This window comes from Dipodomys ordii, unplaced genomic scaffold (genome assembly GCF_000151885.1).
Source record: "Dipodomys ordii isolate 6190 unplaced genomic scaffold, Dord_2.0 Scaffold125, whole genome shotgun sequence".
Classification (NCBI taxonomy): Eukaryota; Metazoa; Chordata; class Mammalia; order Rodentia; family Heteromyidae; genus Dipodomys; species Dipodomys ordii.
Genome location: NW_012267341.1, coordinates 2,729,477 through 2,753,463, shown reverse-complemented (window position 1 = coordinate 2,753,463; position 23,987 = coordinate 2,729,477). Strand labels below are relative to the sequence as shown.

Sequence of the window (23,987 nt, the reverse complement as noted above, 5' to 3'; positions counted from 1 at the left end):
CACTATCCCTTAGCTTTTTCATTCAAGGCTGGTGCTTTACCACTTGAGTCACACAGCTCCACTCTGCTTGGGATTCATATTATCTCCAAGTAAACAGCAAAAAGACAGAGGCCTGCCTGGATTGGCTTTGAACTGTGATCCTCAGATCTCAGCCTACTGAGTAGCTAGGATTACAGGACATGAGCCGTCAGTACTTGGCTTATTTACTCTTCTTAACCAGGCCCGACAGCCAAGTGGATGGGTGGGTAGGCGAAGCCACCACACTGTCACTTTGTAGAACATGAACTGCAGAAATGAAGTCACAGCGCAGGGGCTGCACCACTGGGTTCCATGGTGCTGCCAGGACTTAGGGTCTTCAGCTCCCCTGGCCTGGGCTTCTCCCCTGCAGTGTAACTGTCCCTGCAAGAGCAAGGGGATCTCTTCTCCCAGGTGCCCTATCCAGGCACCCCGGGGACTTGGAGAACAGGCACTTCTCCATGCATGGTGCCAGTGTGAGCCGAAGGGTGGCAGGGAAGGGGGACATTATGGTGTTCTTAGGGGTGGGTCCACTCCTGGTCCACTCTTCCTCCCTTTTGTAATCATTTATCTTCTCTACTTCTGTCCTCCAAGATGATGAAGATGAGGAGGTTCCGGGGTCTTCTCGGAAGCCTCTTCGCATGCCCCTGCCACGGCCTCCAGAGGAAGATGCTCACCCGGCCAGACCTGCCCTGCTCCGTTCGTCTTCCTCCTCAGACCAGTCGGAAACTGTGGGCTCCAAGACAGAGGGCTTACCGCATCCCTCACCCCAGACCCAGGCCTGCAGGACCCCGCGGCCACATCCCAGCTCGCCCCCTGGGACCCTGGACTGGCAGCTCCTCCATGTTCACACACAACAGACTGAGATGTTCCAACGGTTCTGCCAGGAGCTGGTGACTGTGCACCGAGACATGGCCAACAGTATGCACGTCATCGGCCAGGCCATGGCCGAGCTGACCAGCCGTGTGGGTCAGATGTGCCAAACGCTGACAGAGATCCGGGATGGGGTTCAGGCATCTCAGCGGGGGCCAGAAGGGGCAGCTCCCATGGGACTCATTCCCCAGGCTCAGGTGCCCCTACCGGACCCTACACAGGTCACCCCGATGCCAGCCCCAGCACGGACTACCAGATCTCGGAAGAGAAAACACATTTTCTAACCTGCAGTCTGCATGAGGAGGAGGAGAGATGGACCAGTTCTGTCTCTTGGGTCTGGGAACAGGACCGATGGCGCTGGGGGACACTGGGGCACTGCCATCCCCTCATGGTGCAGGCTGGCTGCTGGTGGTGTAACAGCACGTGTCTAGCCCCATTCCCGCGTCTCTGGCAGAGGCTCAAGATGCAAGAGAAGCTACCTGCTTGATGCTTGCTTGGCCTGGAGGGTCCTTCTCCTCTTGGTCTGTATCCCGTGGTACAGGCCTTGCTGGACAGGGGGGTAAGAGCGGGGAGCATCGGAGGGCATTCCCGCCTTGGATCTCAGGGCCTCAGTAAGTCTGCGCTTTCCTAGGGGCGTGGCCTAAGGGTGGGCGGGGCAAGTGCAGCCCTTAGTCCAGGGAGCTTAGCCCCCCACTTGGGTGGTGCCCAGCCTTGGCCCTTGCTTGCCCCTGTGCAGTGCCCGCGTGCTCAGCTGCTGTGCTTGCTTTTTACGGAGGGGGAGAAGGATGGGCTGACATCGGGGAGAGGGAGGGGATGGTCTTGTATTCTTAGTGCACTGTAAGCATTTGTCAGGTGCCTGAGGATGTTAGGTGGTCTCAGGAGGAGGTTCTCAGGATGGGGAGGGGAGATGGGGAGGGGGAGGGGGGAAGGAGGGAGACAAGTCTGGCGTTTTCTTTTTCTTTATCATTATTATCATCTGCATTTCACTGGTGACAAAAAAAAAATGAACCAGGCAGGTAGTTGGGACTCATTTCCTTGCCAGAAGCCAGATCTCAATTAGTGGCAGCATCTGGGGGGGGTCTTGCTTCTCACCTGGCCTCTTCCACTCCCCATAATGCCTCTGTCCTTGCCTCAACTCCCCTCCGCCCATGGAAATTGGGAAGGGGAGCATCCCACACTAGCCTTAAGGTATGCAGCCTGTGACTGAGGAGGGGCAGGGGCAGGTCTCAGGGAGCTAGCAGGTAGCTCCTCCTCTGGCTTCTGAAAGAATCCAGAGCCCAGCAGGGCTGTCTCCAGGCCCATGTCCCAGCATGCCTTGCCTCTGCTTGCTTTGCACCAGCAACACATACCCCTAGCTGCGTGTTGCATTGTGGACCTCAGGATGAGAGACTGTATTGTTCTGAGGCATGGAGGGAGGTGGCAGGTGGCAGGCGCAAGCTTAGCTCCCACCTGGCTGCATCTCCTCTCCTGTATTCTTCACTCCCTGGTATGGGGCTTGTCCTGGGAGATCCTTCCACCTTCCTCCTGTCCCCAAAGCCTGCTGAGGCCGCTCTAGGAGCTGCTTATAAACCCAGACTTTGCATTGTCCCACACAGGGAAAGTGGAAGGCATCCATCATGTCCCTGTGCGCTGAGCTCCATCTCCCAGATTATACATGGAAGTTCTTCTTTGGGGGATTTCCTGTCCCTCCCCTTCCCCACAAACGGAACACTGTTTTGTCCAAAGCCCAGTGGCTTGATAATTGCCTGGAATTACCCTGCTGTCCTCTGCTGGAATCATAGATTGCCTTCCCAAGTTATTTTTGTTAAGATGGCAATAAAAAGAAATGGATCTCACACTTTGAACACAGCCAGGCTCCAGGATCTTTCTTTGGTGTGTATTCTCTTTCTTCGCTTCCTAATGGAAATCTGAGATGCCCAGTGCAGGGCTTAGGTGAGGAGAAGCATGTGGGTGAGAAGGGCTTTGTGCCCTGGCATTTCCCTCATTCCATAAGCTCACAGGTGCCCATGTCCAGCCCCATGCTAGACTCTCAGAGGGAAGGACAGGACTACATGAGCTCAGGGAGGCAAAGTGTCCACAGGCTCGATTTCATTTCTCTGCATATCAGAAGTGGCATTGTGTTAAGTGAATTTTACTCTGTGTTCCCTAAAAGGAAACTGGGGTTCCAAGAGGTGGGGAGGGGGGGAAATCATCTTTTCTGACAGGAGACTCTCAAAAGCCAGGCACTATTTAGTTGCCTGTACACTTAAGAGACCATCCCAAGACATGAACCTTGCTTTGCACACAGCCCCGCCGACCTTGGTGACCTATCTGTTGCAGGCAAGGCCCTGCCTGCTCAGATCTGAGGCCCCTCAAAGTGACAGAGAATCTTCTTCTGGCTCTCATTGGGAGGGTGTCCTCACCCCCCTCCAAAGGATGGGCTCCTTACTTGTGCAGGGCCTGTGGCTAGCCACAGGGGTTTCTTCCACATAGGAATCCCCAAGTCCTAACCAGGACTCCTCTTTGTGTGTGATCTCTAATCTTTGGCTTTGGAATCAGGCTATCCATCCTCTGCAGTTCTTAGCCAAAAAAAAAGTGTGTCCTTGTAACTCAAGACCTGTCTAGACTTTCCAAGGAGGCACAAAGCTGTGGTGACACCAGTCTTGGGTCTTTTCTAGTCCTCAAGGTCAATATGACTAGCTGGTTTCTCCCTCTCATCCTGGAGACCAAGAGGCCAAGGGAGGTCAGAACAAAAGGGACAGTGGCTCGTTGGAATGAAAAAGTCTTGTGTTTCTGAATCTTGGCATCAGTGGGGATTGGAAGCTGGCAAGGTAAGCAGGAAGAAGAAACAGCTGTCTGTGCCCAGGCTGGCTGGGTGGTGTTCTACACAGGCTAAGTGAATGCCTAGTAGGTGCTTATATGGCCCAAAGTTTCCCCCAGTCTGGAGACATAATCACATGAGATCACAGAGCCCAGCCTCTTCTTGGTTTGTCTGTCCCATTTCTTCTTTCATAGCTAAAACAGCATCCTTTCCCCTGGATTGCAGTAGAGGCTGAACCTGACCTTGGTTGGTCTCCTCTAACACAGTAGGTGCCCTATGAATTACTTTCTCCAGCTAGAACCCATAGTCATTTCCTGACTCAGGTAGAAAAGCTGGTGTAATTGATAAGTCTCGGTGGACGAGGTCTGACAATTTCCTCTGCGCTTCTCGCTCTCATACCCAGAATCAGCAATTAAACAATGCATTATCTTCGTGAGAGGTTCAGCACAGAAGCCCTGCCCTCATCAACACTATCACTTACCCTCCATTACTTCAAAGGTGCCAGAGTTGGGGAGGGGGTGGGGTTTAAAGTTCTGACCAATGAGAACTCACTTTGCAAGGTGGTTTGGCTAAGCATGATCTATCCTGTGTTTGGTGCTGTTTCTCCAACAAAGGAGTGATTTTATATCTCCTCTGACCTTCACCCCTACCCCAGAGAAGCTGCTCAGCCCAATGAACAGGAAGAGTTTCCATTCCCTTCATACCTGGTGCTTCTCAGTGATGGCTTTTGTATCACAGCATGGGTTGGGACAGACATGATTCTTTGTAAAGACATTGCTAATAGGATCTCATAGAGAAATGGGTCTAACTACCATGTGTCACCATAAGATACTTAGAAGAGGGAACCTAACTAAGAGATGACAGATGTTGGCTTTGCTGGCTCCATTGAGCTTTACTGGAGTAATTAAATCGCATAAACATTGTTATGTCAAGAAGAATGGGTTGTGGTCCATTAAGAGTTACCATGTAGAGCTTATGTCATTCATTGAGGTTCCAAATAACCAAATCCCATAAGAATGCTGATCAGATTTTGATTGGTCTTTGAAAATACTTTGTGATCGATACAAAGACTTGGGCATGGTGTATTAGTTCTTGTAGGGTAGAAAAGAATCTACAGCTGGAAAGAGGAGTTGGTTTGAATCATTCTAATCTTTGGATGCACTCTAAATAGACATTGCTCTTTGGAATAAATAATATGTTCCTCATCTATCTTCCTCTCTTAAAGTTGAGTGACAGTACAATAGCCTATAGAGCTTAATGGGTGTTTAGTGACTCACTCTTTTCCCTGGGACAAAGAAACCAGAGTGCAAGTTTGTGTTCCCATCTGCCCTTTTCTTAGTTCCTCTGGGGTCTGTGCTATATCCTGTTGCCAGAATGGACTCCGTGGCCCCCTGCTCCAAGCCTATCTAGGAAATTGGAGATAAGGGCAGGATGGATAGGAGGTTTGGAAGTGTCCCTGAGATGTCTCCAATGTAGATTCTCAGCTCTGCTGTCACTTCTGCTACCTTATACTGTAATCGGTGTTTGCGTATTTTCCTTTTCTTTCTGTGTGTGGGAGGGACAAATAGTACCAATTGCTTATTGAGAACACCTGCAAGGTACAGAAAACTACAAAGAAGATTCACATCTAATGGATAATCATTGTTAAAAACATTGATGTATTTCCTTTAAGCAGTTTGCCAAGGCTTGTTTTTAAAACATTATTACAACCATAGTATAAATACCTTTGGCAATGCATCACCTCTGTTTTGCCGTGTCACAACAGAGTCTTTTGAAAACACTTTTTCTATGAATAAGTAACATTCCATGTCATTGCTCTGGCATTAGGCACCAATAGATGGTCAGACTTAGCACAGTTAGCAAATGCACAGTTAGCAAGTGCAGCAGGTAGATGCAGAAGTGTGCATGGTGTGCATTCTTTGCTTCACCCGAGTCCCTTGTGGCAGGTCGTTCTGCAGTGTCAGAATGGAAAAATCACCCTTTCCATCACATTGACTAGTGCAGATACTATCATTAAAAAGCCTGTGCCAATGAGACCATATGCTACTCTGTGCTTACGAATTACTGATTATTGCTATTGCTGGTGTTGAATACTTTGCATTAATTCATTATCTGTTTGAGGTTGCTTGTTTGTTTGTTTGCTGTGAATTAGTATTTGCCCTGGACTGCTTAAGATCTACTTCTCTTATGCTGATCAAGCCAACTTTGACTCCTAAATCAAAAGATGTGTTTATTTTTAGATAGCAGTTACTTAAATGTTCATAGTAGCACAGATCCTAAATTTGATCTGTGTACCTCCGCTTCCTTAGATTACTCCACCTTTTGCAGGTGCATAAGGTGATAGTCTAGACGTCCAAATGTCATTTTAAGGAAACTGGGGAGAGGGGGCATAGGTTAGGAATTAGATAGAACATTATGAGTTACCTGGACATTTACATGCCCCCACATAACAAACCATGATATATTGGGTAAAAGTTCATGCCACAAAGCAGATCTGCCATTTATGAGCTATGTGGCCCTGGACAAGTTGCTTAGGTTCTCTGGGCCAAACTCTCCTCACGTTAACTCATTTAATTAGGTTAAAGAGTGGTTGCCAAGCTCTCCTTGTCAATTCTTTACCCCCTCTCCCATCCCCATTGGACACTCTGCAAAGACTTTAATCTTTTAACATTTCTTAAGTGATCTCTTGGGCACCCTTCTAGAATAGGTTATTTCTATTAACATTGTGAAATATGGGAAAACAACTGTCCAAGGACTCATTGTTACCACTGTCAGAGGCCTGAGGAGGTCCCTGGGCTAAAAGTTAGCAAGAAATGATTACTGATGGAAGTAATGTCAACGTTTGTCACTGTGATTTGATTATTATATATTATATACATGTAATGACTGATCATAATGTACTTAATAAGTAAGTGGGTTTTTTAAAAAAGTGGTGAATGGATAAGATGTGGGTAGAGATCTAGAAAGAAGTGTGGCTTCCCAAGAGAAACTACATCTAGGACTAGCTAGAACCACCATAAGCAGTTTCTGGGAGGGCCACAATGACTCCTGTAAGCTGTGTGATATACACCATTGTAATGCTACACATTTCTCCAGCAATAAGTAACAGACATTAACTGTCAAAAAAAAGTTAGCAAGGAGTAGAACAAGGTAATCTGTGTCCCAGCCACACTTAGTTATGCAGGGCAGGTGTCATTTCTGATATCAGAAAACAGATTCTGGAGGTCACACAGGATAAGTGATAGCTACATTCTTTCCTCCAAAAAGCTGCCTCCTCTGTTCACCTGCCCGCCTACTTGTGACTGGTATCCCTCCACACCTGTGTCTTGTACTAGCAGGCACTCAATCAGATGTAGCCCAGCCTCTTACCTGTCCTCTTGCTCTCCCAGGTACGTGGTCATTTCCCGAGAGGAGAGGGAGCAGAACCTCCTGGCTTTCCAGCACAGTGAGCGCATTTACTTCCGGGCATGCAGGGACATCAGACCTGGGGAGCGACTGCGGGTGTGGTACAGTGAGGACTACATGAAGCGTCTACATAGCATGTCCCAGGAAACCATCCACCGCAACCTGGCCAGAGGTGAGTGTGCGCTCAGGGAAGGCCACACGCCCATCAGGAAGGCCACACCTACCATAAAGGACATGCCCACTGATGAGAGGCCACGCCCATAGAGGGAAGGCCCAGCTGAGTCCCCAGGAATGTAAGAGGCAGATGATTGGTCCAGACCTGAGCAATGCACTAGTCTCCTAGCCTCCTCTTTCCTGGCAGTTGTTCCCAGAAATCCTCATCGCACACATTTCAAAGCACTGTCAAGAGAGACAAATCCCAATCCTCACAGCCAAGCAATTAAATTGAATCGGCACTAATCCTATTTCCACAACTCAAATGGATGAAAGGATGTTTTAAACAGTCCATGCTTCAATAATGCTAGCAATAACAAAACATTTGCTAAGCTTTGTATGTTATGTGCTCCTTGGATTGTCCACACATTCCTATAGAATCATCATGAGAATGGTCAGGAGAATTCCATGAGCAATTCCTACTTTGACCAGGGAAGCCCTCCATCATAAACTTCTAAAACTAATGATCCTTTGTGGATTATCAGCCCATCTTACAGATGCATGAACAGCATCACATTGTGGCTCACCCAGGGTCATGTGTTTTGGGAGAGCTGAGCTAGGTTTCTAACTTGCTCTTGTCTGACTTGTCTAACCTCCAATGGCCTCCCAGATAAAACTAGTCCCTTCTCTGCTTCTTCATCGTCTCATTCCTGGAAGTCTTAAAGAAAAATCAAATAAAGAAGTGGGTGGGAAGGTGATCCAGGTGTGAGAAGACTGATGGGTGTCCACTCAGGCTCCACTGAAATGAATTACTTGAAAGTGGTTTGAAATATTCCCCAACCTCTAGCTGTTTACCTCTTCATTCCATCCACAGCCTGGCCAGGGTAAACTAGAGACCCCAAGTCCTTCTTTCAAGGACTTCATTTTCACTAAAGCCATACATCACATACACAGAATCCACCTGGTCTTCCAAGTAAAGGCTTCACCGCAACATATCATGTACCTGACCAGAATCTACTTAGTAGGGGAAAAATGACTTCATTTGGGATAGGAGTGACTCATTAACATTAAATTCTCTTTAAAGACAAAGCAGAAAAGAGTCTGCTATGCACATTGAGTGCTCAGTGGCTGCCTGGCTTGGTAAAAGGTACCTGGTGATTGGTTGGGCAGTGAGAGGATGCTCGGTAGACAGCCTCATGTCTTGTCTTCTTTGGGTCTGGGGGTTGGGCCCATGCTGATTTCACTTGGGAAGGCATGCTTCCATGATAAGGATGCAGTGGCTTCCGTTTGACCTGTGGAGATGCCTCATGCAAAGTGCCCGAAACATAGTAGGTGCTCAATAACATCTTTGTTGAATGGATAAAAGAAGAAGTAAATGAAGACAGCCAAGAAGTTTCCAAAAGACACTTGAACCCAAAGAAAAGAAAACCAAGAGAAAGTCATTCTCTGAGGACACAGGTTTCATCCCTGCTTGAATTCTTCTGGATTTGTGAGGTCCTTTGGTCCCTCAGTGTCTTCTCCAGAGCAACACAGCTACATCGTCCTCAGAGAGCCATGTAACCCAGGGAGCTGCTCAGAGGAGGGAGTGAGCTTTCAGGAATGGAGGCTCATGGGAGGTGTGTCAGAGAGGCCTCAGAGGAGGTGCACGGAGTCATGTGAAGACACAGAAGGAAGGCATCTGTCCTTGGCCAGGCTGAGTAGTAAGCAGCAGAAAGGAACCCAAAAGGCAATTAGGAGAGGACTAGAGCTTATGGGAGGTCATGGTGCTGAAGGAAGCCCTTGGATTCACTCTTGGAGCCCAGAAGCTGTGCTGCATGTGTCTTTATAACCTGCACTTTTAGCAGACTCTGGGTCTTTTTATGGAATCTTAGATGGTGAGACAGTCTTGCTTTGCAAAGAGTGCCAGGTAGTACCATGATGGTGAGATCTGGTCACTTAAGGTCTTACATAGAAGGGTTGTTCATAACTGGAGGCTGGTATCTTGGAGAAAAGGCCTTATAATGAAAAGTGCATTGAAATCATTTACAAGATAGAATGAAATAGAAAAAAAGAAATGTCTTTTGTCAGGTAAGGAAACCTAGTTGTGTTTGGAGGTGGCTTTGGGTCTTGCGGCTTACCTGGTCCTTATCTTTTCAGAAGCCGCCATCTTGGATCCTGTAGGTATTCATTCCTGTCATCCCTCTCCTTCCAGCCTTAGTCATTTCTAAGAACCACAGAAGTTCAGATCAACTTTTCTCATGTATTCCTGTGCTTCTGACTGCTAGGAGAACAACAGCAACAACAAAAGACAGTTGCTATAGGATGGACTTTTCCCTGAGTAGCTTGCCTCTGGTGCAGCCAGAGAGGAGGAAGGAGCGGGGCTCATGGCATTTCATGTGTACCTTTTACCAAGTCAAAGCATCTGTCTTCTAATTGCTCAGCTGTCAGGAAAGCCTCTGAGATGTATGGGGGTGGGAGGAAGGAATCAATACTTGGCTCTAAGGTATGTAATGGCTGAGTGGGATTCAGGATGGTGAGGCCCTTTGAAAGCATTTCCAGTTGCCTTCCCTCATACATCTCTCTCAGCTTACAAGGATAAGAGTTCACCTCCATGAGGCTTTTTTTAAAAACAAAGTTCTTTCCACTTTCAGGGTCCCATGGCCCTAACTACCATGATTCACTGTCTGATCTACTTCTCCATTTTTGTAACACCTACCCCCAGAAGGCCAGAGATGAAGGGATGCACCGGGCAACTCGCTCACAGAAGGCCTGTTCTGTTTTTGGTTGCTTTCTCCATTCGGGGCTTTTCCCCTCTTCCTTACACCCTGGTTTTCCTTCCTAGGAGAGAAGAGGTTGCAGAGGGAGAAGTGTGAACAGGCTCTGGATAGCCCGGAAGACCTGAGAGGTCCCATTCACATCCCTGTCTTGAGACAGGGCAAAAGGCTCTTCAAGCGTGGTTTTGACGAGGGGGATGTGCACCCTCAGGCCAAGAAGAAGAAAATAGACCTCATTTTCAAGGATGTGTTGGAGGCATCCCTGGAGTCTTCAAAAGTAGAAACCCACCAGCTGGCACTGAGTACCTCTTTGGTCATCAGGAAAGTCCCCAAGTACCAGGATGATGCCTACAACCCATGCACAGCGACTATGGTTCATGGTGGGCAGAATGTCAGCCGGACCCAGGGGGAGGGAGATTGGAAGATCCCCCAAGGGGTAGCCAAGGAGCCAGGCCCGTTGGAGGATGAAGAAGAAGAGCCTTCGTCTTTCAAAGCCGACAGTCCTGCGGAGGCCTCTCTCGCCTCAGACCCTCATGAGCTACCAACCACCTCCTTTTGCCCCAACTGTATCCGCCTGAAGAAGAAGGTCCGGGAACTGCAGGCAGAACTAGATATGCTTAAGTCTGGGAAGCTACCTGAGCCCCCTGTTCTACCACCGCAGGTACTGGAGCTCCCCGAGTTCTCAGACCCTGCAGGTAAGTCAGTGTGGATGAGGTCAGTGTCAGAGGGAAGAGTGGACGGTGCGCAAGGTAGCAGGTGGCCCAGAGCACTTTGTTATAACCACCTGCTGACAGACCAGAGGAGTCCAGCGTGGAAGGGGCCAAGCCCAGGGTGGGGTTCCATGTCCTCAGGTGCCAGTGTCCAGCTCACTTCCAGCACTGATGGAAGGCCTCATGTGTCACCCCTGTATTCCTCCTGGTCAATAAAGGAAGTTTCACTGCAGGAGGGGGTGTGTGCTGTGTTCTTGACCCATTGCTTTTCTTTGGTGGTCCCACTGGTGTCCACCCTAAAGTTCGACTTCTTTCCCCAGAATCCTGAATGGGGTGTCCAGTAAGGAGCTCTCCTGGGTCCCCAAAGCCATGCTGGATATCCTGGCTTGTTCTTCCCTTCCACAATCTATGCTGCTCATGCTATGCTAGTTCCTCAGCCTGCTGTTTCAGAAGGTCAGAGACCTGAAGTGTTCAGCCACATGGTTTTCCCCTAACTGTTGGCATCCTGAGTCTCTTGAGAGTTGGAGAGAGACCTCAGTGCTCTCGTGCAGTGGAGCTGGGTGGGAAGTACTTCCTGCCTTAGCCACCCCCCTAGAAGAAGGAGGAAGGAGGTGGCACAGGTATTCAAAGCATGCATCAGAAGGAAGCTGTGTTTTGATTCTGCAAAGGCTTGGGGCCTTATCCAAGCTACAGTCATTCGAGGACAGCATGCCTCTTGTGGCCAGATATGTGGTGGGCAGAGGAGTCTCCAGGTCCTCCACGTATAACCTGAGAGTGTTTGGTATACCCTGTCTTCCTCCATCTGGTCTCTTCTTCCATCTGATCTCCTCTTCTGCTTGGGATCCATTTCAATCCCTGAGGAGTCAGGGATTGGAAGTAAAGGCTGGCTACCTAGAGCACAATGGGTAGTGACCAAAGACTGCCTTAGATTACCCGCAGAGAGGGAAATCTCACACAAGAGTGCTTGAAAACACATTCTAGAGTGGGCTTCAGTCCATCCACATGCTTTCATGTGGCCCCTACTTACTTTCAGGTCCGTTTCCTCTTCCTGTTGCAGAAGCATTATGTTTTCCCCACCGGGTGTAAGTATTTCTTTCCCATCTGTCTTCCAGCCTCAGAGAGCATGGTATCCGGCCCTGCCATCATAGAAGATGATGACCAGGAAGTCGATTCGGCAGACGAGTCTGTCTCCAACGACATGATGACCACCGCCGATGAGCCCTCCAAGATGTCCTCCGCCACTGGGCGCCGGATCCGACGCTTCAAGCAAGAGTGGCTGAAGAAGTTCTGGTTTCTGCGCTACTCCCCGACCCTCAACGAGATGTGGTGCCACGTCTGCCGCCAGTACACGGTGCAGTCCTCCCGCACATCCGCCTTCATCATCGGCTCCAAGCAGTTCAAGATCCACACCATCAAGCTGCACAGCCAGAGCAACCTGCACAAGAAGTGCCTGCAGCTGTACAAGCTGCGCATGCACCCCGAGAAGACGGAGGAAATGTGCCGGAACATGACCCTGCTCTTCAACACGGCCTACCACCTGGCCCTCGAGGGCAGACCCTACCTGGACTTCCGGCCTCTGGCAGAGCTGCTGCGGAAGTGTGAGCTCAAGGTGGTGGACCAGTACATGAACGAGGGAGACTGCCAGATCCTCATTCACCACATCGCCAGGGCGCTCCGTGAGGACCTGGTGGAGCGCATCCGCCAGTCCCCATGCCTTAGCATCATCCTGGATGGGCAGAGCGATGACCTGCTGGCCGACACCGTGGCCGTCTATGTACAGTATACCAGCAGCGATGGGCCCCCGGCCACCGAGTTCCTGTCTTTGCAGGAGCTGGGTTTCTCCAGCACGGAAAGTTATCTTCAGGCCCTTGACCGAGCCTTCGCTGCCTTGGGCATCCGTTTACAAGATGAGAAGCCAACGGTTGGTCTGGGCGTGGATGGGGCCAACATCACCGCCAGCCTGCGTGCCAGCATGTTCATGGCCATCCGCAAGACACTGCCCTGGCTCCTGTGCCTGCCCTTCATGGTGCACCGGCCTCACCTGGAGATCCTGGATGCCATCAGTGGGAAGGAGTTGCCCTGCCTGGAGGAGCTGGAGAACAACTTGAAGCAGCTGCTCAGTTTCTACCGCTACTCGCCACGCCTCCTGTGTGAGCTGCGCTCCACGGCCTCTACCCTGTGCGAGGAGACGGAGTTCCTGGGGGACATCCGTGCTGTGAAGTGGATCATTGGAGAGCAGAACGTGCTCAATGCTCTCATCAAGGATTACCTGGAGGTGGTGGCCCACCTGAAGGATGTCAGCAGCCAGACTCAGCGGGCGGACGCCTCCGCCATCGCGCTGGCCTTGTTGCAGTTCCTCATGGATTACCAGTCCATGAAGCTCATCTACTTCCTCCTGGATGTGATCGCCGTGCTCTCACGCCTGGCCTACATCTTCCAAGGTGAGTACCTCCTCGTGTCTCAGGTAGATGACAAGATCGAGGAGGCCATCCAGGAGATCAGCCGACTGGCCGATTCCCCAGGAGAATATCTGCAGGAATTTGAAGAGAACTTCCGGGAGAGCTTCAATGGGATCGCCATGAAGAACCTCAGGGTGGCTGAAGCCAAGTTCCAGTCCATCAGGGAGAAGATCTGCCAAAAGACCCAAGTCATCCTGGCCCAAAGGTTTGATTCCCGCAGCCGGATCTTTGTGAAGGCCTGCCAGGTGTTTGATCTGGCCGCCTGGCCCAGGAGCAGCGAGGAGCTTGTGAGCTTTGGCAAGGAAGACATGGTACAGATATTTGACCACCTGGAAGCCATCCCCACCTTCTCCCGGGACGTCTGCAGGGAAGGGCTGGACCCCCGGGGGAGTCTGCTGATGGAGTGGAGAGAACTCAAGGCTGATTATTATACCAAAAATGGCTTCAAAGACCTCATCAGCCACATCTGCAAGTACAAGCAGAGGTTCCCCCTCTTGAACAAGATCATTCAGGTCCTTAAAGTCCTCCCCACGTCCACAGCCTGCTGCGAGAAAGGCCGCAATGCCCTCCAGAGGGTCCGCAAGAACCACCGCTCCCGCCTGACCCTAGAGCAGCTCAGCGACCTGTTGACAATTGCCGTGAACGGACCACCAATCGCCAACTTCGATGCCAAGCGAGCCCTGGACAGCTGGTTTGAGGAAAAGTCTGGCAACAGTTACGCCCTGTCGGCCGAGGTCCTCAGTCGGATGTCAGCGCTTGAGCAGAAGCCAGTGCTGCAGAATGTGGACCACGGGTCCGAATTCTACCCAGACATGTAAGACACTCCTGCTGCAGAATAAGCTGTCGAATATTTTTTTAACCTAGACTCATAGGCTTTGATATATTATATAAGTATATATTATGTTATATTATATATATATATATATATAAACTCACACTGAAATTTAAAAAAAAAAAAGTGACATGTCCACCGGAAGCTTCTGGAAGCTTCCAGAAAGGAATCATGTTGGAAACTGACTCTTGTCTACACTTGGCAGCTTCAAAATGACCAGGCAACTCGTTTTCACTCACAGGAGCACGTGCGGGAGCCACTCACGTTCCTGCTTAACCATCAATCAACCGCATAAGCTAAATGATGGCTCTCTGCCGTCACCTTTAGGTAGCTCATGTTGTTTATGTTTTCATTTGGGGGTTGAGGGGTTTACGGTTGGGGTCTGGGGTTTATGTTCTTACCTTTCCTTTGTTCGTATAGTTTTACCATGGGGTGTTTCCCCGCCTCCATGTAGGGACTCTGGTCCATTTACATCAGGGTGAGTTGTGTGTCTGGATTGGAGTGTCTTGATTTTTCTCCCTCCCCCAACTGACTTGAAAGATTTTTGCTTATTATTATTATTGTTATTATTATTATTAATGACAATTCTTTCACTGTTCTGTAGGCATAAATGTTGGTCAAACTGTGAACTCCTCACTCCTCCCCAGTGCTTCTCCCCTGATCCTTCGGTAGTTGGGTTTCTTCCTTTCATGCTCCAGGGACTAAAGCTATTATTACCGGTTACACTGAAGGCAGTCTTGCCTTTCAACTGAGCTTGAAATCTGGGGAAAGGGAGAAGGCTTGAGCTACTTGCATTCCTGTTTTTCCATAGTAGAGAGTAAAATAGTATAATCAGATCTGGGCTGCTGGGGAGACAAAGAGCCAAGAAATCCAGACCCCAATAAGGCAGTGATTTTTTTTGGCTAAAAACAAGTAAAATGAAATGAATATATCCAATATATCTATATATATATATATTATTTATACTTTGTCTTTATAATCCTATAGTGTTGGAGGTATTTTTTTCCTTTAATAATCAAGGTGTATCTGCTATGTGGTGCAGAAGTATCAACGCAACTTGTGCCCTGGGTTTTACTTAACTCAAATGAGAGTTCCCAGAGAGATCCTTGTGTGACAAGGCAGACCTGGCAGGAAAGCAGTGGGGGCATGGGCAAAGTCCCTATACCTGTGAACTCTTCCTTTCCTAAACAAGGTAGAGGTGTCCTAAAGCAAAGATCACACAACACACGCGCGCGCACACACACATACACACACACACACACACACACACACACACCCATCAGATAAGCTTTAGAAATGGCTATTTGCCTACTCCCTGGGGCAGGCCATGGTTTAAGAGGAGTTGATCAAATGTTCTTTCGTTCATTTCACCTCCAGTATACCTCGCAAGGGAGTTTTCAAAAGCGTGCGTGAGCTGTTCAAAACTTCTGTTTGTGTTTCTACATCTGATTTATGCATATCTTATGTGCAGAGAGCCTGTAATAATATGGATGCAGGTCATCTTTGAGGGAGGGGGGTGAGGAAGATCTGCGCTCCCTGCCTGTGGGCAGTTGGGTGGAAGGTGTTTGGATCTAGCCACCAGCAAGACCCTCATCCCCTCAACCTGCTTGGCCCCTTCTTGGACAGTGATGATTTCCTTCTTTTCTTCTGAGTTTTTCCTTGCCTCTGGAGCTTTGTGCCACCATGGAGAAACATAGTGGAAATGTCATTAACACTGAACCTATTGCTTTCCTTTTCTTGGTCCTGCAGTCAGTCCTATCAGTCATTCCTCAGATCCCTCCCCCGCCCCCTTGGTCTTGGTGCTAAGATAACTTTAGAATCATTGCTGCTAGTCGATAGCTTTTCATTATATAAATATTATATATATTACATTATTTTTGAAATATTTTCATTTGTTTTCAACAGTGATGTAGCATGTTCAAAGAAAAACTTACACAAACCTGAGTTCCTCCAACTGTCCCACTGCCAGACCTCATATGCTGCCTTCTTCAACAAGTCAATGCACCCCTGCCTGGTGACCTTCCCCCTCCACCCACTGCTGTCACACTCACACCCTTTCCTCCTCCTCTTCTGAGCAAGGGGTGTCAGCAGAACTAGCCAGGGAAGACCCTTTCTGATGCTTGCAAATCTCCACTTGTGTCACCCTGAGCTGGGGTCTTCTTCCCCTCCCTGACTTCTCCCATCTAGACCAAAGCCTAGCTGGGGTCAAATGTAATGCTGTTGTCAAGGAGACACAAAGTTACCCGCCCCCATGCAAACCCCCAGTCTGGGGGCATCCTCTCCTTTCACACACATACACACATACCCACACAGTCTGCAACCTGGGAGGTTTCACCAAACATTGCAGGGATTGAGGCAGGTTGAGGGCAAGGGAGACTGGCAGGGTGGGTTTTGTGGGAATGAGAAATAGCAGTTGGAGGTCTGTTCTTGCCAACAGTTGCCTTACATCTTCTGCTCCCCTCTGCGCTTCCATACCTGCTGAATGGGGGCCTTTTGCCCAGTTGGAAGGACCCTAACCCAGGACAGAATCTGTGTCTGTGTCTGAGCAGTGGTCAGGGCTGTGACTGTTCCCTCCCAAGAGACCATGGCCCACATGAGCTCAAGCTGTCAGCTAGAGGGAAGAGATGCTTTGAGCTTATGCCATTGCCTAGTCTGAATCTCCACAGGGAGTTAGGCAAGGGGAACAGGTGTCTAGGCCTGGAGGAACAAGTTGCCCTCTGGCAAGCATGTGGCTGCCTGCCCCCGATGGCCTCTGGCCTTTTAAGAAGCTGAGCTCTCAGGTGTCTCAGGTCAGGCCAGGTGCCTCTGAAACTTCAGGCGCTCATGGCTTCTGTTGAATTCATGCAGGCCCGGGCTGCGGCAGGTGCCCTGTGGACGGCTTTGTTCTGAGACAGGGAATGACAGGCAATGATGTGAGTGGCATGCCGCTGTAATGTGTACAGGGTCTTTTCTTGGCCTGTAGGCTCCCTAGGAGGCTCAGGGCTCCTTGATTCTCCTCCTCCATAAATTCTGCTGGTGATGACCCCTAGAGTCTGTCCTAGGCACCTCCCAGGTTCAGATGATGGGACCCTGGGGGAACCAGACATCTCTCTAGCCTAATATCTTGGATGGCAGAGCATCCTGTGGAGAGTCAGGCCTTGGTTCTCACTTCAGATGAGATAGCCCTATATCTCAGCTCCTGGCACAGGAGGTACAGCTTGCACTTAAAATAAATGCATCTCTAGACTGAGATCTGTCCTATTTGGACTGGTGGTGATTGTGTTTGGGTCACAGAGAGGATGAGAGATGAAGTGAACTGTGAGGCTCAGGTTTGTGATCAGTTGTGCAAAGTGTGTACATTTCCAGAGCTAGAAAGGGGAAGGAACCTTCATGATCAAAGTGGAGATCTTGGCACCTGTAATGCTAGCCACTCAGGACTGTGGTTCAAATCCAGCCCAGGCAGGAAAGTCTTTGTGACCTCTCTTATCTCCAATTAATCACCCAAAAACAACAAGTGGAACTGTAGCTCCATTGTGGTAGAGCACTAACCTTGAGCCAAAAAGCTCAGGGACAGTGAGTGCCCAGGCCATGAGTTCAAGCCCCAGTACCCGCCCCCCACAAAAGGCAAACCTTTTCTTTAATGGGGGGAAAACAAGAATCCATTGCCAACTCATGTCTGCAATGCAAGAGACCTGCCCAGCCCTGCCTAATGCTCCTGCCCCTCAAATCCCCAGGCACTGCCCGCCTGGTAGGACAGGAGAGTCTAGGCAAAATGAGCAGTTTTGTACTTTTTCTTTTTGTACTGGCTGCCTGTGATATCTCACAACGCTGAGTCCATCTGTGTGAGCAGCATGGGACTCCAGGACCCCTGGAAAGCCAAATTTATTGTCAGGACCTTGAGTCTGTGGCTTGGGGGAGGGTCTCTGCCCTCAGCCCCCACTGTACAGCTCCACGTTGGGTTTTGAGCCTCCACTCTTTGACTTGCTTATGCTGATTCTTGGGTTTAGAGAAAGATCCTGTCATTACTGAAAGCAATGTTGAATGTTTTCCTTTTGTTTGGAGGTATCCTTAAGAAGGAGGAAACAGGGAAGAGCAGGACAAAGGCGAATATAATACGAGAGACTAAAATAGGCCACTGACTTACCCAGTCTGGGCCTGGGGACTGGCATTATGTTATCTGCCCACCTGAAGCCTAGTGAGACCCAGGAAAAGGCCAGCTGGGTTGAAATCTAATATATCTCTTCCAGAGTCCCCACTCCCTTTGTTTTCCCTCATAGCCTTCCCCACTTTCAAGAACAGGCATCATCGTGTCTCTAGCTCTGCTTTGGGTTTGTGGTGTGGGTGACTTAGTTGGATTTGTGCTTTTCTTTGGTCAGTGCACCCCGTTTTGGCAGAAGGTTCCAGTGACACTGGAACTCACGCATACCTGGGTCCCTTAGAGAAGCAGCCTTGTCTGTCTAATCTGGATGGCTAAGCAAGCAAGCCAGGCCTCTGTAGGCAGGAAAGGGGGGACCAGAGGACAGAGGAGCTTGAAATGCCCTTTCCCCGTATCCCTGCTGGGGAGTTCTAGTCTGGCCTCCTCCAGTTCTCAGGGGAGAAGGTACGTCAGGAGATACGCAAGGTTGTTATCTTGAAGTGAGGCCCTCCTCCTGCCTCTGTCCGTCAGGGTGACAGAGCTAGGATTTTAAGGAGCTTTTGAGGTGGTCTTTGCATGTTTGCCAGATGGAGAAAGAGTACCCCTCGGGGAGGAAAATGGTACAGCTCTCCTCTTCCATCTGGCACTCCCCACCCCCATATCCCTTCAAGTGGTATCACCCTGGGAATACCTATGCAATCCAGTCTCCCCAGGAGACAATGCATGGAAGCAGGGGTAGGTGCAGTGTACATAGTACTTATGCTACAGCATATATATTGTATATACAGACATATACAGTACATATACACACAGAGTAAGAGATGAAATCACGTCTATATATCTATAAATGATATCCTATATATTTATACATTTCTATGTTTTAAATCGATATAAGAAATAGAGTCTATAGAGCTGGAAAGCAGCAGGAAAGCCTGGTGCTATGTGTGCAAAGGGGGAGGACACAGGGTCTTCCCTTCCAGGAGGGAGGGAGGTGGGGTTGCTTAACGGGCAGACTTTGCTAGCAGTGGGACCTCCTTCCCAGGGTATTGGAGAGGAGGGTGGCTGGGTCCTGGCCCTCTTGTGCACTTTCTCTCCTCTTCCACAGGCTCGGTCTGAGGTTGGAAGGAGATAGCCCCAGAACTCCAGCTGCAGTGTCCCTTCTCCCCCTCCTCCCTCCCCTCCAAGCCTATGCTTAACTAAGGTGGTCACTGCTTTGCAGTAGAGTATAGGGTAACCCTTGGTGGAGGGACCACTGCACAAACTCCCCAACACCCTCCCCCTCCAGGAATGCACTGGCATCCATGCCAATAGAAAGAAAAGTGCACCTGGGAATCAAGAGTGGTCCAGTTGAAATGCTCCTGCTGCCCCCTAGAGGCCAAGCCTCAGAAGTACAGCCGTTCTCTAGCCTCCACCCATTCCACCGCTGCCCCCAACAGGGGAGGGGGAAGATGAAGAGTGCAATGTCGCCCTCCATCCAGAAACTTCTGGCCAGGGCATGGGGCACCTGCTCCCAGGGAAGGGTGGGAGGGACATTATCCACATACTCAGAAAGTCAATGGCAACTTAAGTTCAGAAGCAGGGGCTTGGCTCCGCCCACTCAATGCAGCCAGGGCTGCTGCTGGCTGTACTCAGGACAAAGCTGTTCCTCTAGTCTGGCACAGAGGCCCAGTGCCCCCACCCCCACCTCCGCTGCAACAGCGCATTAGTTCACATACACTGTTCCCATTCTGTGATGTGATGCCCAAACCCATGCACTTCCTCAGCTTGTCCCTCCGTCCACCCAGAGCTGGGTGGGTGGGTGGGTGGGTAGGTGGGTGAGGGCCCGGTCAGATGGCAGCATGACGGAGGGCTAATGCAGCCCTGACAGGAGTCAGACACCCATTCACTTTCAGGTTCCTCTCTGTCGTTTCCCTTAGAGGTAGAAGAGAGGGTCTGATGGGCTGCAGGGTGGAGGGAGCCCGAGGGTGGAGGCTTGCACTCCAGACTAGCCTCTGCCCTTGGGCTCCATGGAGACACTCATCTCCCATCCCGAGCCTCCTCTAGCCCTGTCTTACTCTGCCTCATCATCCTAACAACATACCTCAGTCTCCAGCAGACCCACTCCGCACCACAGTCGGAGTCCAGGTCTGCTCTGCCAGTGCCCACGTCCTTGGAGCCACAGCTGGCTGCCATCCAGGTCAGAGCATCCTCCAGTGCCTGGCTCAAGGTGGCCCTGGCCCAACCCGAGCCTTCCCACTGCAGGAGGTCAGCATCGGGCCGGAGGATGGGCATCCCCAGTAGCAATCCCACAATGCACTGTACCTCAGAGGGAGAGCGCATGCCACGGGGCATCGAGGGCCCAGGGCCTCTGTGCGGAGGAGGACAGCCAATTCCAAGACTGCTTACAAGAAGACAACAGCCAGGCTGCCTGTGGGCACCCTGCAGTCTAAACTTTTGTCTCTTGGGAAGAACAAGCAGTCTGATTCTGTCTTCTTCAACCTGGCCTCTCTCCTCCTCTCCACACCCACGCTGCTGAATCATTTTCATTTCAATCACAAAGAAAAAATATCAAGTGGGGGTGGAGGGAGACACCTAGGAGTCTATTATCACATACCTATTGATATGTTAATACTTTCTTTCTTTAAATAAGAAACAATTCAATGTTATTATTTCCTCAGACTACGCTTTATAGTACCTGTGTGGCGGGGGGGCCTAGAACACTGGATACAAATAGAGCTATGTTGGTTTATCATAATATGTACGCAGAAACTTTCCTTTTGTCATATTATCCCTGTAAGATTGTTAATAAAAGCATTGAAATTTACTCAAAGTTGAATTCCTGCCTCATTGCCCATGTTCTGAATGACTCCATCGACCATCACCTGGATGGCAGGGAAGAAAAGCCTGCCTGGTGTCCGGTTAGAACTAGAAGAGATCTCAGTAGCCGCTTCCTGCTCTTCACCCCCTCCTCCCATTGGACATGACTTCCAGCAGGTGATTCAAGGGCTTCGTCTACAGATCTGGCTGAGGGAAGTATTGCCCACACAGTTTATAATAAAACGGCTCCTTCATATGTATTTACCCCACAAGAATCTCTTTGAGAAAACCCCTCCAGCCATTGCAGATAAACCATTCCTCCACATCTCCCATGTTTCCCACTGTGTGGGCCTGAGCCTTGATTGGACCATCTTCCACCAGCAGTTTCCCAATGGTGCTGCTGGGGATGAGTGAAGCTTAGCCCAGATTGTTTTCAACAGAGGACGGGCCTACATTCAATTACATGTTGTTAATTTTTTCCACTCAAGATGTTAAGACCATTGCCCATCCAGCTTCTTCTCAGTAGTTCGACCCCCCTTCCTTTCTCCTCACCTCTGCCTTCTTAGTGTCTGTCTGGTCACTGTGAGGGTATGCCATAACCCCATGGAATGTGCTGGTTCTCTTCTTCCCAAGAGAGTATGGGAGGAAGGAACAATGGAGCTCAGCTAAGTGGACCAGAGTTGTTCTACCACTGCACAGACTTACATTAGAGAAATGAACTAGAACTACATATGTCTGTGTAGATGAAGCTCGTGATTTTAACATTGAACAAAAGTGGGGTGATACGATTTAAATAAGCATAGGAACACACTCACAAAGTACTCCATACTGTTGAGGGTTTGCTCGTACATGTCTGTAGCCCAAATATAAATGAGTTTTAATGTGGTGAGCCCAAGTTCAGGATCCTGGTCTCCTGAGGGAAGGGCACCGAAGGTATGTCAGCTCTAGTTGGCAGGTTGTAGTAAAGTTGATGGTGGCTCACATCGTTTACACAGGATTTTTTCCTACATTTTATATGTTGAAAACATTATGTAAAGGGGGATAAAACAAAAATAACATCAAACTGCTGACTTGGGAAATCATTTATTTACCACGGCAAGGGTTTTGCTCCAAAGATTGACACCAGACATGACTACATTGTCTCATGCATCTTTTTGTGCTTCAGTTCAAGACTGTAAAACACACACACACACACACACACACACACACGGCATTTGACAATAGAAACACAAAGGCAGAAACAAATCACAAGGACTAATTTTCTGTTTTGATGGTGAGGTTTAGACGACAGTTCCCTTCCACCCAGGACTCTTTCACACTGGAAAGGAACTAACCCTGAAGAAGGGACTGACCTCCTTGCTTGCTCTCTGCCTAGTTCTGATTTGATGATTTGTCATTGAACCCACATGAAGTCATCTTGGATTGGAACGGACAGCTGCATGCAAGGTCTTGATGGACAGGCACTCAACAAGTATATCTTGATCAATACAAGGGGGGGGGTCACAGATGAATGAGAGTGGTTTTTAATGTCTCAGCACTGTGGCTGTCTCTCTTCTTCCAAAAATGCTCCCTGCACACACGCACACACACACACACACACACACGCACGCACATGGTGTGCCTTTCAAATAAGATCAGATGTGTTTGCACAGACTCAATTCCTTTCATTTGGCAGTAAATCACAAACATGTCTGGGATGAAGTAAGGGAATGCAAAGATTACTGGAAGTCTGACATCTCTGGGTTAATTTTAAATGTGTCCAAATGAAGTTTGGGTGGGAAAGTATCATAATTAGTCTTCTTCTGCTCATTACATGTAAATGAGGAGCAGGAGTGAATAGAGATATTGTAATGAGTTCCCAGGCAACTTGTGAAGGTGCCTGAGATAATTCACCAAGATTCACGATTAAGCCATTTACAATGTCCTTGCTTGGCTTTTCCCCCCACCCCCCAACCCCTTCCATGCCCCCCAAATCTATTCTTCACCTTTAATTCATCTGGGCCCTAATGAGACAACTTTATCCTAGGCACTTGGAATACACAAGGGAATATGCAGACCAAGCCCTGTCTTCTCTCTGCACATCTGCTAGCTGAGGTGGTGGAGCACACCCAAGTTAGCCCATGGTGAAATATGGCACCAACCAGGCTATGATGTGTCCACACAATGGAATATTTGACAGCAGTGAAGGAGAATGAACTAGCACTACATATGTCTGCAACGTAGATTCTAGAAAACAATGGAGCTTTTGAGAGCTAAAGAAATGAAAGGAATGAGCATGAGTACTCTGGAATCAGGACTCCTTCCCAGCCCACCTCAAAAGTCCTTTGGTGGGATTATAAGATGGACTGAGTGCAGGTTTATAGGCCCAGGTTTCTTGATCTTTTTTAAAGTCAAGAACCCATATGTTCCTAGATTAGAATCACAGATGTTTCCAGGAAGAGAGCTGCTGGCTAGCTTTCAGCTTCCCTGGGGAATATTTAATCCTCTTGTTGCTATATCAACCAAAAAGAAAGGGCCAAGGTAGAGAGAGCAACCTTATAAACATGATGTTGGGGACCATGGACAAATATTCCCCCCCCCAAAAAAAAACTTAGCAAGGACTGGAAAATTATAATGACCAAAGTTCCCAACGATCTGTAATGTTTGTCCATGGAAGAGCTCTATACTCTCTGTCTCTTCAGAGAATGTGTTTCTCTGTGCAGAAAAGCCAAGTCATGAACCAAAAGTTACAAAGTCCTGCTCAGCTTGTCAGGGAGAGGCCCAGAGGGACACAACTCACGGAAAGGACAACATCTTAGCCATCTCCTCTAGAAATTCTCACTTAGATCAGGGAACTAGGGTACCACTGAAGACCCAGAGTTTGGATGTAGACATAGAGGAGTTCCATACTGCAAAATCGATGGGTCTGGAAAGAGCTGGATAATTCGGGAACTTTCTAGCTTTCTAGCCACAGGTTGAAAGTCAAAGACTTTAACCTAAAGAAGCTCTGCTGGAACCTTGGAGCATCTTCCCAGCCAAGGAACACCTGCCAGCATGGAAACAATTCCATCTGTCATGGCATCCACACAGGCTGGCCC

At 49.1% G+C, this 23,987-nt stretch overlaps 1 protein-coding gene across 1 annotated transcript in view; it reads left to right on the top strand.

The window, feature by feature from the left end:
- Prdm11 (PR domain containing 11) overlaps window positions 1-13,986 on the top strand; it is a 34,732-nt gene extending 20,746 nt beyond the window's left edge. The window contains exons 5-7 of the mRNA XM_013029948.1: window positions 7,078-7,265; window positions 10,068-10,694; window positions 11,822-13,986. Of these exons, the coding sequence (XP_012885402.1) occupies window positions 7,078-7,265; window positions 10,068-10,694; window positions 11,822-13,986 (2,980 nt within the window). The remainder of the gene's footprint in view (window positions 1-7,077; window positions 7,266-10,067; window positions 10,695-11,821) is intronic.
- Window positions 13,987-23,987: the final 10,001 nt, after the last annotated feature.